Consider the following 15,419-nt stretch of genomic DNA (forward strand, 5'->3'; position numbering starts at 1 on the left):
TAAACACCTTCGCGACGAAAATCGCGTCTGTAATCGGTCAGTGACTATCGAGAGAAATTTCGTAATATTTCGTCGATGATTACTCGAATAATATCACAGCAGCTCTAGGATGGTGAGTGACAGAGATGAACGTGAGAGACAGAAAACGTGTGAGGAACGGAAGAGCCATAAAGACGACGAGAAAGACAGAGACATACCGAGTGACAGACAAGGGAGAGATTGGAACGTACCGAGTGATACGCGGAGAACGTGAAAATTAAACGTTTCTGAGAATATTGGTAAGATCTGAAAACAACGATTAATCGACAGGCAACGTTGATGCGTTTACGCCAATTTTTCGACGATAGAATTCCCTTCGTTCAAACCCTCGAGAGACGAACGATTCGTAAGTTTCGTACGTTTTTAGAAAGCTTAACAAGCATTTCTTTCTTCTCTCTCTCTCTCTCTCTCTCTCTCTTTCTTTCTTTTTTTTATACCGGTAAAAGTATAGATTTACGAAACGCTTCAACTCTGCCTATCGTCGTTTTCTCGTACTCTTAATATTCAATATTCTCGTATTTTATATGCCTCGCCCTATATAGAACAAGAAGAATAAGAAGAGGAGAAGAGAAAGAAATAAACGAAAAAGGAACGGTGAAGAAAAGAATGAGAAGAAAAACGGAATAAAGAAAAAGAAGAGACAACTGTAATGTAGGGGAGGCTCTCGTACCTTTTGCCCGCTGTGCAGAGTATCTCTGTAAAGTAAAACAGAAAAGAGAAGAGTTAGACAAAACGTACACATAAATACAAGACAGATATGAGAGGTTAAGAAGCGACTGGAGAAAATGGCCGACTCGAAGGGACAAAGAACAAAGAGAGAAAATGGAGGAGTCAAGCGGTTAAAAGGCGCCATATACAAGGTGCGAGAAGATATATTTTGCATATTTGTAGGATCGTTTGCAGGCGTTGAAACGACGAAAAACGCTCGTATATAAAAGTGCCGTCCGAGGTTTACCGTCAAATTATAAATGATAATATTTTCCGCTTTTCTATAGCTATACCAAATACTTTTACCACTACTATCGTTCGTATAATCATTTTTCAACGATTTCAGAAGAACAATAAAACAGCAATATTTCAATAGGGTATATTTGCTTGGTTCTGATTCGTCAGCTGCTTCGTCGATACCGGTATATTTTAGCGTAAAGTATCATAACAGATATTGGCAATGGAACTGGAAGGTAAACCTCGAACGATATCTTTGTACACGAGTTATTCTCGAGACCGTTTTAACGTCTGGAACCACCCCCTAAATATCCCCCATATGTATATATATTCTGGCAGCCAGAGGGTATCTACGAACGTGATTATGGCGGGGACGAAGGTGCAAGATTCAGACAGAAAGACAAAAGGAGACAAAAAGACACGAAAAGCGGGGTCACAGGGAGGTCGAAAGAGAGTGTACAGTGCTCGAGGGTGATCTGTACGATGATCGGAGAAGAAATGCTGATCTGCTGCGCCGTGATCCTGCTTGCGACTCGAGCAACGATTCGCGCTAATTTATTACACGCGCGTCGTCGATTATTCGCAGCTTTTATCGATTACACCTTTTAAAGCGAGGGATCTTTATAATTTTCGTTAATGGAATAAAACGCAGCGCTCAGTGATCAAGGTTGGCATTTTGCATCGTTTATCAATCCTGAAAAGATATTACACACATTTACATTGTTCGTTGAAAATAGCCTTACAACACAATGCTGTAAATTTTATTTATTAACAGGTTATAACGGAGAACGCACGTGATTCGTCGTATCGCTCACTCGCATGACATAAATAAATTAACATTAAATAAGTAAAGAGAAACATTGTTAAAAAAAGAGAAATCTCTATAAATCTATTTCAATAGTTTACAATTTACAAAGATCGCAACTCTAATTTATAAAATAAGGTAGCACGATGGCGAAGGAACTATTTTCTACAAATTTTGAAGCTCTTCGTTGATTATATCTTCGGTGCAGGATCGCCCAAAAACGAAAAAATGCCGCCGAATTTTGCAAAAAAAAAAAAGGAACAATTCTTCTTAGTCTACCTGCAACAGTATAATATTCCATTACTTTTTATTCTCTTCTCCAAGAATTTGTTAAGGACAGCTCTAGAATGCAAGTTATACGGTAGGGAAACTTTGTTAATACGATTAACTAAGAGAGAGAAATTATTCTACAGCTAATTTTATGGTTAAACGTAAGAAAATAAAATCTGTTAAGAGATTAGTGTAACAGCATGAAACGTGAAGAAATATTAGCATCTACTTAACGATAGGTGTCCGTTCGCCCGACCTAGACGCCAAGCATTCTTAAAAATAAAAGACAGAAATACGGTTGTTCGTTACAGGAAAATCTCCAGTGACCTAGGAAGATTAAGGCGGTTAATTTAATTTAATCGAAAGAACGTTTGAACTTAAAAATAAAAAGAGGATAGTCGACGCAGAAACGCAGAATCTTTTCCGTCTATACGCTACGCTCTTGTATACCAAAGAAAATTACGAATTACAGCTGTCTTTTAATTACGACACGCGCAAATTTCCATCCGTATTCTGAAATTCCAACATCCATTAAGAATTTCTTGGATCACGGGATATTTCGCGACGGATTAACGAACATTTCATAAACTCACTGACACGAATGGTCCATATTCGAGCAGCGATAATCCATTCCCAACCATTCCATTCGCGATCAATTGGATTCTGAATATTTCGAGATAGATCAACGAATACCGCCGTAAGCCTACACAAGCGAATTATCAGAAAGTATCGGAGCGAATCGCGTTGAAAAAAGATTTCCATTTAACTGGAAATCGCGATTCAATTCGATCTGAGAATCATTTATGGGTCGTTCGATTATTAATATCTCAATAATTCATGATCGATCGATAAATGTTTCAAAGGCCTGCCGTTACTCGGAGATTATTATTAAACAATTGCCACTTAATCTGGAATATCGATTTCACCTGGAAAATAGGTCGGATTATTGCGTGAATTACGAATATTTCTAGAATTGGTAACAGTTCGGCGAATATTCTATAAATCTATATTACGTTACGTTATTGTTAAAAAAAAAAAAATTATCGTTTAGTATTTTACGAGCGTTTTTGTGATTCGAGACAGGTCGATGAATATCTCGTAGCCTAAATTATTAGGAAGCTGCAAGTGGTGCATATTCGTACAATTAATATTTCATCCATACGTACATTCCGCAATCATATTCGCTCGTGGTATTTCGCTCGTGATTATGATTTCTTAGATTACGAATAAGCAAAGATTCTGGCTAGATAATATCGAGAAATTTTCTGGTCCAAGTAAACACGACCGTCGCGAACAGTCGTTTTAACGATTAAGCAATCGTTTAACGCTAGAGGAGATCGAAGACGAGACGAACGAATAAAGAATAGGAAAATACGATTGGGTGGAGAACGAAATAAAGGAACAAAGAGCAGAAAAATGCAATCAGATGGAAAATTATGGTTATCGTGCGATAATTTCGTGGTGCGATAACTTTCGAGCGATATGTAACAAAAGTTGGAAAGATTTAAACGTCCATCGACGAACGTTGAAGATTTTTGCAGGGTAGGCAGGTTTGCAGGCGCGTTCGAGCATCGTCGGTCTAAGTCGAGGCACCCCTAAGCGCCTTGTGGTCGCCCCTGCGAATGGGTGGCTCAGGCCGTGTTATCGTAGGCTAACAGGCAGCCGTTCGCAAAGGGTTGATAGCGCCTGCCGTCGTGCTGACTAATTAGAATTCCTTCCCAGCGATACGTAATCTCGCTAAGGAAATTAAGCGGACGACTGGCCCCCACGAAAAACCTGACGACGCTCGATTTTAGCGGATGGATCGCTAAGCTAATTGTTCTTCGCGACAGAGAATCGTGCATTTTATCTTCCACGTTTCTGGCGATGGTCGTGTCGCGATACAGCGCTAACGAAATTTCCAACGATATATCCGTAAAAGGAGTTTGGTGGTAAACGTTCGGAAACGTTCGTGGGTGCGTGTCAATTTTTATTTCACATTTGTTTAGATTTCACAGGCCTGTGGTAATACACGAACATGTGGAAATATTTGCGAACGGTAAAGTATCTGGCTTAAAGCCACGGGTCAAAGGTATCCCTGCGTATCTTTTCCATTAAAACGTATTCGTCTGCGCTCCTTCGCGCAGAGATTAATCGGAAAAGGCGAGGTTTTATCGGAGGAAACTTTTCTCTCTGCTGTTATCGTTTTCATCGGCGGTCGCTGGAATCTCTTGCAAAAGCGGCGGGAACAAGTTGAAAACTATGTAGCAAAGCAACGAATTAATATTTCAAATTCCTCGTTGTTCCCGCCATTCTCGATGTCCAATATCGTTCATTTATAATCGTGTTGGCGGAAACACACCGAAAGCTTCTGGCATTAATATCGTAGAATGGCGAAACGTTTTCGCTGGCGTGGCTAGCAACGAACGACAATCGATTTTGTATCGTTTAATCGAACTACCGCGACAACCACCGTTTCCGCGAAAGCTCACCAATCATTCACAATGTGCATTTTACAATTCGCTTCGAACGGTTTTAACTTTCGTTCGGCGATGTATAGAATCAAATCAATTAATCGCTAAATTAGTATAAAATAGATTACAACGATTAGATTCTGTTCTTTTAGGTTTGCATAATTCATGATTTTCAAAATTTTTACTCGTCGCTATATTTATTTGGTTGGTTCTGCGCTTTTTCACGCGATTCAGTCCTTCTACGACTATAAAGCTTGGAACAGGCGCATAAGTGCGTCGTACAAGTGGCAAGAAGGCAAAGAGGCAGAGGAGCATAATCGCTAACGGTGGAATTGGCACTCGAAATGGGCTACGAACCAGGCTGTACGGGGTTCCTGTGTGCGACGAACGTACACAGCGACACGTATCAGCATGATCGCGCGTGTCGGTAATCGGTAGATAGAGCCAAGCTGGAGTAGGATGATGCAGCAGCTACAGGTAAATGTAATTAGGGATTGATCGAATGGTAAGCACGGGCCTGTCTAATTGTCCGAGCGGATAGCTCTCTTCCGGTAGCCGGAAGTTTGGAAGTTGCTAGTCCTGTGCTTGCGATTTCTCGGCTCGTTGGCGATCCTACTTTCGCAAGTTCATTCATCGTAGAAAAGTACGTAATGTAAATAACGATAAATTCTGTGATACGTTTAAAAAAAAGAACAAGCTTCGCCGCACGATCATTTTTCACGTGGAAATTACAAAATTTGCAATTGCCATTTAAAGTTAGAAGAAACTCCTTGTGCGTTTCACACATTTGTCATAAACGTATAAATATCCAAATGTCCGGATAATAATACGACGGGGAAAGTACAAAGTCCGACGGAGTACAAATTACCGTGTAAAATCTGTTCGCCGGCATGATCCGTTTCAATTATCGCTGTTTGTCTAAGACCGAAAAGAGTGAGAAGCGTTAGACTCGACGCTCGAGAACATCGGCATATATGCGCACACAGAAACGCGACAAGTTTCGAATCAGCCTGTACGATCCTGAACGATGACAGAAAGCAAATTAGACGTACGATATCCAGGTTACCGTAATAACTTACCCAACGCGCTCACTTCGTTTTACCGAATGCTGGAAATGCATCGTGCAATGTGCTTAATGTACTTAAAATCCTATTACAGTTCACGCCCAGGAAACGGAGATCGTGATTCCGTTTCCGTGCTTCGGACAAAAATAGGACTCAAAACGTATCAACAAAGCGTCTATCGCATTTCTCGATGTTTCTTTTTTTTTTTAATAATTCAAGGCAATGAAAATAAAATCAATTTTACGTTCGAACGGTCAAAGTCAATTTTAAGTTGCAACAGTCACTATCGAAGCGATTACTTTCAAGCTCGAAGCAAAGCTCGGTTCTGTCAGAAATAAAATAAAACAAAGAGAAAGAGAGTTTTACGTTTACTATAAATTGGCTTATTAAGATTGGTGAAACGCTAACCGATACCGATTCACGCTGGAGGTAACGAAACTTATCAAAGGAATATATACGTAGACCTTGAAAATCGAAAATCAGGCCAAATTTTCAAGACAACGAGTTAAATGAGGAACAATTGCTTGTTAATTTAACGTTAATTACCCGCACCGTAACACGATCGTTGCTTTATGCCATTTTTCGATCGTACCAAAGTTTCGAACACTTCGTATTGCTCGCTATCGGCGACAGTTTGAAATACAAAAGTTTATTATTTCCTTTGCGACGTTACGCAGTTTTATTTCTACCCAGTCTCTGCCGGAATAATTTTTCATTCGTTTCGAACGAACCGAGATTCGAAATACGCCGCGCTTCCTCTACCAATTCGCGCTAAAGACGATAAAGCTCGCGAAAATGGTGAAAATGAACAAGATACACGGGCCAGGATCAAAGAAAACTGACATCGATGAGCATCGGGGACTATCGAAAAGGGAAATTGGCAGAAAGAGGGAAACAGAGAAAGCGTGGCTTAAAACGAGCGGTGCGGATCGAATCCGGGGCTCGTTATCCGGAACTAAACGTCCAATCGAACGTTTATGAGCCAGCCGTGCCATGCGAACAGCAGCCATACGCATCAATAAGCAAATAATCGAACGCATTCGAGTTACGTATCGATGACGATACGACAGATTGCCTTTCCAACGAAGCGGCGCACTCAAAATTCTCCACGACCGCAAACAGTCGCGGCGATCGAAATGATCGTCGGTGCAGATGCCACTTTGCGTTCATCGATCGACCATTTTGCCGCGAAGCGTTTCGTCCGTGGCTTCGAACGATCGACGGTCGATCGGGTTTCTTATCGAGCGTCAAAGTATTCTTAAACGTGGACGAGATAGAAAGAAGGAATTTGTGCGAAATAAGCAGGATGAAATCGTTAATAAAACGAGAAGATGGATAGGTACGATACAAGGCTGTGTAAATTATAAATAAGATAAGAAAGAGGATTGGAAATCTTCGCGCTAAGCACGAAGAGATCGTTGATAAAACGTACAACAGTGTACAATGGCAATTTCGTTGCTGCGGTTAATTTTATAATATAAATTTGTACAGATGCTATATGAAATGAGAAAGACGGGAAAAGTAACAGTGTGTTTGAACAAACGTTGTTACTCGAAATAAAATTACATAATTCTTCCGAATGACGACACGAATTGTGTCAAAGAACGAGCTTTCGGTACAATTTCATAATTACGTCCGTGGTAATAAGACGTGGAACGAAAACGAGATTCGTCGGAAGGCGGTTGAATTTTCTCGAAGCAAGAAAATTCCGGACCTATAAGGAGGACGCTTTTATATATTCTTCAATTTCAAGAAACGATTAAAACATTGAACTAATCGTAATAAGGAAGAGACGGATGGCCAGAGGCATGGCCTCGCCTCGACGTTCCCTGTCTCCTTCGCTCAGCCATTTGATACACACGTAATCGAATTTCTTCGCAATTTAACAGACAACTGAAAACATGAATTTTAATCTGCCGTGATTCCTCGGCGATGCAAACGGCACAAACGAACCGAACGTTACGCAAAACGCCTACAAAAGCTCGTCCAATTTCGAAATGAAAAAGCTTCTTCCCTCGAAAAGCAATCCCAACTCACTGTTTCGCCCAGATACAGACGGATACAATTATTAACCGTGTTTCATCCTACGAAAATAAAAATAGACGAAAAAAGCAGAAAGAGAGAGAGAGAGAGAGAGAGAGTGAGAGAACGAATAGGGGAAGCTTTGAGAAGCGTTTAAACGATAGCTAGGAAAATCCACGAGAAATATCACGATGGGTATCAAAAACAGTCGGAAAATAAACTCAGCCAGCCAATAACGAGAAGAATCTCCGACCGAAAACGTTCGTCAGACGATGTTCCATCCGGAGAAATTATCTGTTTTTTCTTTCATCCCCTTCTTCTCTTTCTTCCTTTTCCACTATCTTTTATTGCTTATTTCGTTCGAACCCTTTCTTGTTTTTAATTTTTCGGAGGAAACGCGCGGCCGTAATCCAAGAACGAAACTTGTTTTTGAAAGTTTCGCTTTCGTTTTCTTTCCGTTCGATCAACTGCCTGATTTTACGGTCGATGGAGGTGGAAAAGGAGCAAAGTGGAGTCTTTGGAAAAACAGTGAATATCCGTCGACTCTGATCGAAGATTGTTATAATTATTACGAGGATGTACGAAACTAATCATCCGGATCATCGTGATAATCAGCGGAGGTGGAACACCGACGGAATCAAATACAGAAGAAAACCAAACAGCATCATCGTCTTCGATGCAAACAATTTCAAAGAACACGGCAGGATATGGACTTATAAAGTTGCGGAGAGAAAACGAAGGGAAGAGAACGAAGGAAGACGTTGCTTAGTGAAAGAGACAATGCGGTTGCAAGTCGGTATGGATATGTCAAACGCAGCCAAGCCATAGTAACTACTTTGAATTTCCAATCTTGCGTCCGTCTTGCACGTTCAGCGCTGTCTATAGATAAAACGTCGATGCAAGACGAATGCCGAGGAGAATCGTACAAAGTTTCTCGTTTACCTCTTCCAAATTATCCATCTATCGTACAATTTATTACCTGTATTCGAGGTTTTACTTACAATTGTTGGAATAACGATATACCGATTAAAAGTCCCATTAAATAAAGATAAAAACATAAGGCTGGTCTTCCGCCTCTGTCACATTTTCAAACACCAATTGTTCCGCGTGATCCCATAAAATCAAAAATCCACGATAGTCGAACGCGGCGAGATCAACGACTGTCAATGAGAATTAAGAATGTTTGCGTTTGTTTGTGATTCTGCGTAACGAGTCTTAAGAGCAACTTTCCTGGAAATCTTTCAGCGCTTCTAACTATTCGATAAAGCATTTTCACGTAGAAATTTATACGTAGCGTAAGTTCGATCGCGACCTTTTCGGATACCCGGTACGTAGAACTGTACGGTATAACGACTTTATCTGTTCAACAATTCCAACACAGTAACTAAAAAATAACTTTATCGAAACAACTTTAACGTTTCAATGTAGCTACCATAGAATCTCCAACGCGAGGGAGGAGAGAAAGGAAAATATAAAAATTAAATAAACGCACACAAACATACACAGAGTTATGAGAGTTATTCGTGCGGGATAACAAAAGCTGGTTATATAATTATTGAAGCGACCGGCCGATATTGGCTGGTTGTCTAAACTTTTTTACGCACCGGAAACGTGTTCGTCGAATAACGTTTTGTATTTTTCACCGCGGTTTTCATAAAACATCGATTTCACCAAAAAGAGAAAAAAAGAAAAATAAAAAAGAGAGAAAAAATTGGCAAACAACGAAATCACGGTTGTATGTCGAACATCTTTACCGCAAGCCATTACTCCATAAACTAATAAACAGAACCACGGTGGTTGAATTTCTTTTTCTTTTTTTTTTTTTTTTTTTGCAACAGACCGCGCGATGCTTGTATCCAATTTTTTTCTATATTTGTTTTGTGCAAATGGTTAAATAAAAGTTGCAAAAATATAGCAGGTGAAACAATGAAAATTTCGATACGTTTCTTTGTTGGATGGAGTTATGAAAGTATTGGAAGTTTCAGGATGATTTGAAAGGAATATGATAGCGTTTGCGTACGCTGTTACATGTAGTAGCAGTAGCGTGTAAATTTATTTACGCTTTCGATGCAACTCGATTAAACGCGGTCTAAGCTACAGGATCGATCGAACATGCAAGAACATAGCCCATAGGCAAACGGCGAAATTCAAGGCTGCTTTCGAATTTCGAGCGAGACCAATTTGAAGTGTCCGCGAGACACCGTCGCGTAAAATCTGCAATCGATTTACCACGTAGTTATATTTCTGCAACATCTGCGAGAAATCGTCGATAAAAGTCGATGCACGCGTTTAACGCATATGGCGAATTCGACAAATATTCAAGAATCGTACCAAAATTGACAGAAAATTGGTACTTTTCTCTTAAATGGTAATGAAAAAATGGATTCAATTTCCGGAGGAGGTACGCGAAGCAGCCGGCGCGGTAACGTTTAGACGTTTGAATGGATAGAGTCGATTCGTTGAAATACGCCAATTTCTTTAACTAGAGCTAATTTCGTAAAAGAAGATAGCTTGTAGCAAAAAATATACCGTATAATTGTCTGAAGTTCGTATCAAATCTGAGACGTATTTCTCCTTATTGACTGTATATCGAACTTGGAGGAGGCCGTGCCCTCCCTATAATTGGCAGGCGTACGTACGTCCATATCGGTTTGAGAATAGCTTCGGTCAATAGTCATAATCGGTCACCAAAGTTTTCTACGTCTCGAACAAGTACCGCGAATTCGTCAGAAAATATTCCAATCTCTGCCAAGGCATTCGGCAACGAGGAAAGAAAAAAGAGGAAAGAAGAGGGAGAAGAAAATCGCATACGTTCGACTGAAAGGAAAATCCTCGTACGCGATACGAATCCCATCTCGGTGAGAAAGCCTTTCCGGCCGATCTGTCGGCTTATTTTCACCGGTTTGGCAGAGGCGACGATAGAAAAGAAGAAGAATCGCGGCCGACGTCGCGGTACACGCGTCTACTGAATCTCAGCGACAGGCCCGAAGAACGTCGAGTATCTGTGACGATAAATCCCCTCGAAAAACTGAAAAGGAGAACGGCACGCGTTGATTCGTCACTTTCACGCCGCGGAATACCACCTTTTAAAACGTTCTGCAAGATGTATTCTCGGTACGTCCGACATTTATCCAATCATCCCGACGACGAACAGATAGATAGCCTTTGGATACGCGAACGCGTGAAACTACATGAACAGGTTCGAAAAGAGCTTGCTCTACGTCGGATAAACTATAATTATTTGAAAGTAACTCGAAGCCAAGTAAGACGGCGCGTTGTTTTAACTAATAAATTTCCGATATTTATTACGATCGTTTGGAAAAATTAAGGAAACGACAAATTTACGTATACTTTAGTGCCAAGCTTTTAATTCAATTTATAATTCATCTTGGAATATCCGTCTGTTTTAATCGATCGAAATTTTCGTTAATAAACGGAGTCGTACATTATTAGCCATTAATAGGCGAAAACAAACGATAGCGAATATAATTCTATCCTCTCCGTCTGACGTGCGTAATATCGCGTGTACGAACGTGAACAAATCGTTTAAACGCGATTCAATAATACACCTGTAAATTATTATTATATTCGCGAGATTATTATCTTTGTAATCGAATTAGATCGGTTATCATTACATTTAAAGGATCGTTAAATGATTGAACTTAAAACATTATTAGGAATGAATAGTCCTGGTGAGGAGAGACGTAGGAAAAGAGACGGGAAAGGGATTCGTAGAAAGAGGGAAAACAGACGATTTGAACTTTGTGTGCAGGAACACGATCGATATATTTTAGAACAACGACAAAATGAAACAGTTTGCTGTCGAACGAATTTGTTTTTTCACAAGAACGGAGCAACGGGAGGATGAAAAATTGTCAAAAGCCCGGGATCGATTCCATGTTTTCCGAAGAATCGTGATTCGAATGTATCGCAGAATCCATTAACACCGGGGGGGTTTTGCTTACGTTTCTTCTTCAAATACGGCAGCGGAAAATTTTAGTCGCCCTTTACACATTTTTTTCTCTCGCTTAAGCCTCCGTTCTTCTTTAGATAATATTCGAAAAATCCAGACCCGTTTAAAGATTCGATAAAATATAAAGAACCGTACGAAAATGTAATAAAACTACGAAAAATATATCAACCATGGGTAGAATATATATGGAAAAAGAAAAAAAAATGTATAAAAGAATATATATACAAAATATTCAACGATAATAGCACAAAACACTCGAAAATATATATTAAAAAAAAAAAAAAAAGGATGAAAATTTAACAGAGGGCAACAGAACGTCGAGATACATGGAAAAGTACAAAAAAATGCAGCAAATTCGAATAAAGTATCGTAAAACGCTAAATTCCATCGCAAAACGTTCAAAGTCACAATGGAACGCCTGCGAACAAGCCCCATTGTTAATCGAATAGCCAGAGTATTTTGCAAAATACATTTTTGCAAAAAATTATCCGATCGCTGGCAACAAAACAGCTACAGTTTGCCGCAAATATCTCGGGAACTAGGACGAGACGCCTATTAACACGTAGAGGAAAAAATTGTTGAGAATTACGTGTTCTACCGCCTATTAGAAGATCGTCGAAATACTGCGACTCGAGTTCTATCCGTACATTTATCCGGCAAATCGAATCTGCGTTATCAGAATCGGCGAATCATTGTCCGGATGATCGCTGAAGAGCAATTTGAAAAAAATAATTCAAAAATCGCGACGAAGCAGTAACTACCCGATAAAGTGAAAGGAAACGGGAGAAAATAACGTGGAAATTGACACGAAAGCCGGCGAGATCACAGAGATCTGTCGATCTATGGGCGTGATTAGCGTTCGAATTCGATGACGGTGCGGCACGCCGCAGTGACATCGGTCGCGGTATGCCGTTTGATCTTTGCACGCAAATGTTTACGGACCCATTAGGACTCGGATTGTCTGCCGGTGTCGCTAGTTTCCGGTCTCTATGGCCATCCAGGATTCGATCGGCGGCCAAATCGGCGTACCGGTCGCGCAAACGAAACCGCTCGCTATCCGCAGAACCTCGCGGATTTGATCAGCGAAAACCAATGCAACGGCGATCGCCTCTCACGGCTCTGCAAGCTTCTGTATCGTCGCGCCGATTCGAAATTAGGTCGATTAATAACCATGGACGAAGCCGAGCTTCCGGCGAAAATTCGGCGAAACTAGCCGCGCGGAGATTACGCATCGACCGAGAACGTTCGGACGATAGTTCCTTTGACGAAAATTACGTTCCAGCTACTTTGAATCTAGCTCAAAGTTTCCTAGATCGTCGCTCGTATGTGTGCTGGCTGGATTTATGTCAACGATACGCGAATCGATACGGGCAAGTTGTGGTTAAAACCGGTATTCGCCATCTTCTTGCGGAATCAACAAATGCACGGTGTGTTCTGTTTAACTGGAAATGCTCGAATATCTGGAAAAATACGAGCGATGCGAAAAAATGTTTCGGACAAAAAGTCGTACGATATCGAGAGGAACACGCTGTGCTTTTATCTATTTGACCTTACGACGACAACGATATCGTACAGCTTTTGTCGGAAACATTTTTTCCTACGATTGATATTTTCCTAGATATTTCCACGTTAAAGGCTTCCGTTTAAATAGGACGTACGGTGCTTCGTATATTGCTTCGGAGATAAAGATTCGATTACGATTGCATATCTTGACTGCCTTTTCAGCGCAGACTCGATTTCGATAGAAATTTCGAAATCTATGAATAGTCGAATGGATTGGCTTTGAATGTTGCGTCAAAGATACTTGGAATTTACCTGAAACCTATAATTAATTAGGTATGCATGCACACATACGATATTCGGCGAATTTTCAAACACGTACCTAAGTACATAGAACAGTTTCGTTTTGAAATTTCATGGATATTTCGCGACTTTCTTCGTCGAATTGATATCTGTCTAATAACATAATCTATTTAACTAATTAATCGATGTAATTCGAGGGGTTTCTTCGAATCGACAATGTCGTTGTACGCATTACCGATTTCAATAGAGATCTACTAATTAACTAATCAAGCAAACCGACTAAACTAAACTGACGTTCAAATTGGTCTCTTTGACGAAAATTACGCGAATGCTTTGACCGTCCTTTAATGTTCCATACGTGCGTAACGATCTGTTTCCGAATGTTCGTAGAGAAAACACGTGTTCTATTATAACAGCTTATCCGATAACTGGATGCTTTTTATTTCGAAAATTCACATTGACAATTCCGATAGAATAATAACGACGATGTGATAATAATAATTAATAAATCAAGTAACAATCGTTCGTACGTTGAAACTATGCAGATTGAGTTTGACTGACTGCTGAGCAATATCGGAAGCCTAAGTGCTTAGGATGTTGACCGATCCGACTTGGAATATCGAACTGGAAGCCTGATTGCTTGCAGAGTGACCGGGTGATACTAAATGATTATTTACCGACTAATTATCGATTGTCTAGATACGTGTGTCTGATTGCTTCCAGCATGAAATGACTCTGGATAATTGCTTCTGCAACTGATTACTAATTAATTATCGACGAAATGAAATAATCGATCGCTATTGTACCGCACGACTGTGTCAAATGACTGTCTCTGTACAAATTTACCGACCATATAACTCGATGAATCGATATTTCAAGTTTCACGCTGAATATCAAAGTTTGTTAATCGACCGTTTCGATACTTTTCTGATCTCTGTGAAATAGCACTTCTCTGTGAAATAGTACTTGTCCTATGTAAATTGCGCGAATTAACGAAATCGATCGATCGTTGGTGAGATAAATCTGGCAAGTTTTAGCATAGTAAAATTAATTAATTAGATAATAAACTTTGCTAAAATAAAATTGACATCTAAATCGGTGAAATGAAAAGATGGCAAATAAGAGAAACGCGAACATACCTACAACGAATGTTTCGAATATTTTCAGGAAATAGTGTGTGCGTATAGCTTGGCCGCGAATTTCAAGGAAATCGCGTTAATTCGCGGCAGGAGAAAAAAAAGGTTGCAAGTTGCAACAGAGGTTCTTTTGTCGTGAAATTGAAGAAAGAAAATCGAGTCGCTTGTCCGCGGTTCGTCGTTGATCCGCCGCCTCTTTTCCGCCCTATGGCCGCCGGTCCTAATTAACCCCCGCATAATGGAGCGTGAGGGGTGAGATGCAGGTTAAGGGCTGCAGAGACGACTGGCTTTGATATTTAATCACGTTTAACGCAAGCGTCGAGGGGCCAGGTCGCTTTTAATTCTGTTTGTACCGCGAAAGGGAGAATTTCCTGGCCGCCACGCTAATCGCGCAAAGGATCACGGGCGACGGATTATGGCGACCCCACGCCGACCATTCTACCCGAATTACCGTTTTCTGTCTTTCGTACGTTTCTCTCTTTTCTTTATGGATTAGCCGCGTTCCTTTCAAACGAATTTGCCTTTCGCCATGGTTTTACCGTTGTTTTGCTTGCGAGCGAACTTTCTGCCGAACCTTTCGGTCAATGGTAAAAACCATGTTCCTCGATTTCAACAGCGAAATCTATCTTCGATTCAAATTCGGTACATCGCGTGCGATTCCAATCGCTTGTGACTGCTTTCTGGTCTGGTCCGAAATGTTTGTTAACAGCGAGTGCGTACGCCGTCTGCCTCTTTGCATAACCACCATAAATTCTTCTTTCGTTTAGCGTCATCTTGTTACACCGTCAGATGATCAATCTTCCAATCCCTTTACACTAGCCAATTTCTCCATGCCAATTAAACGTTCGAATTACCGTCACATTAAAGACAACGCGGTTAATACGAAGCGAAACAGTTAAAAGGGGCAGA

The 15,419-nt window shown here is 40.5% G+C and overlaps 1 protein-coding gene across 9 annotated transcripts in view; it reads right to left on the reverse strand.

Moving 5' to 3' along the window:
* Positions 1-15,419, reverse strand: part of heph (polypyrimidine tract-binding protein 1 heph) — a 435,707-nt gene that overhangs the window by 398,878 nt on the left and 21,410 nt on the right. For 4 of the 9 annotated variants that reach the window (XM_033340786.2, XM_076625715.1, XM_076625711.1 and 1 more), the window contains exon 2: positions 710-734. The exons of the other annotated variants lie outside the window; for them this stretch is intronic. In XM_033340786.2, coding sequence (XP_033196677.1) covers positions 710-734 — 25 coding nt within the window. The remainder of the gene's footprint in view (positions 1-709; positions 735-15,419) is intronic. 9 annotated transcript variants of the gene reach the window in all.

Source organism: Bombus vancouverensis, chromosome 16, assembly GCF_051014615.1.
Source record: "Bombus vancouverensis nearcticus chromosome 16, iyBomVanc1_principal, whole genome shotgun sequence".
Taxonomy (NCBI): Eukaryota; Metazoa; Arthropoda; class Insecta; order Hymenoptera; family Apidae; genus Bombus; species Bombus vancouverensis.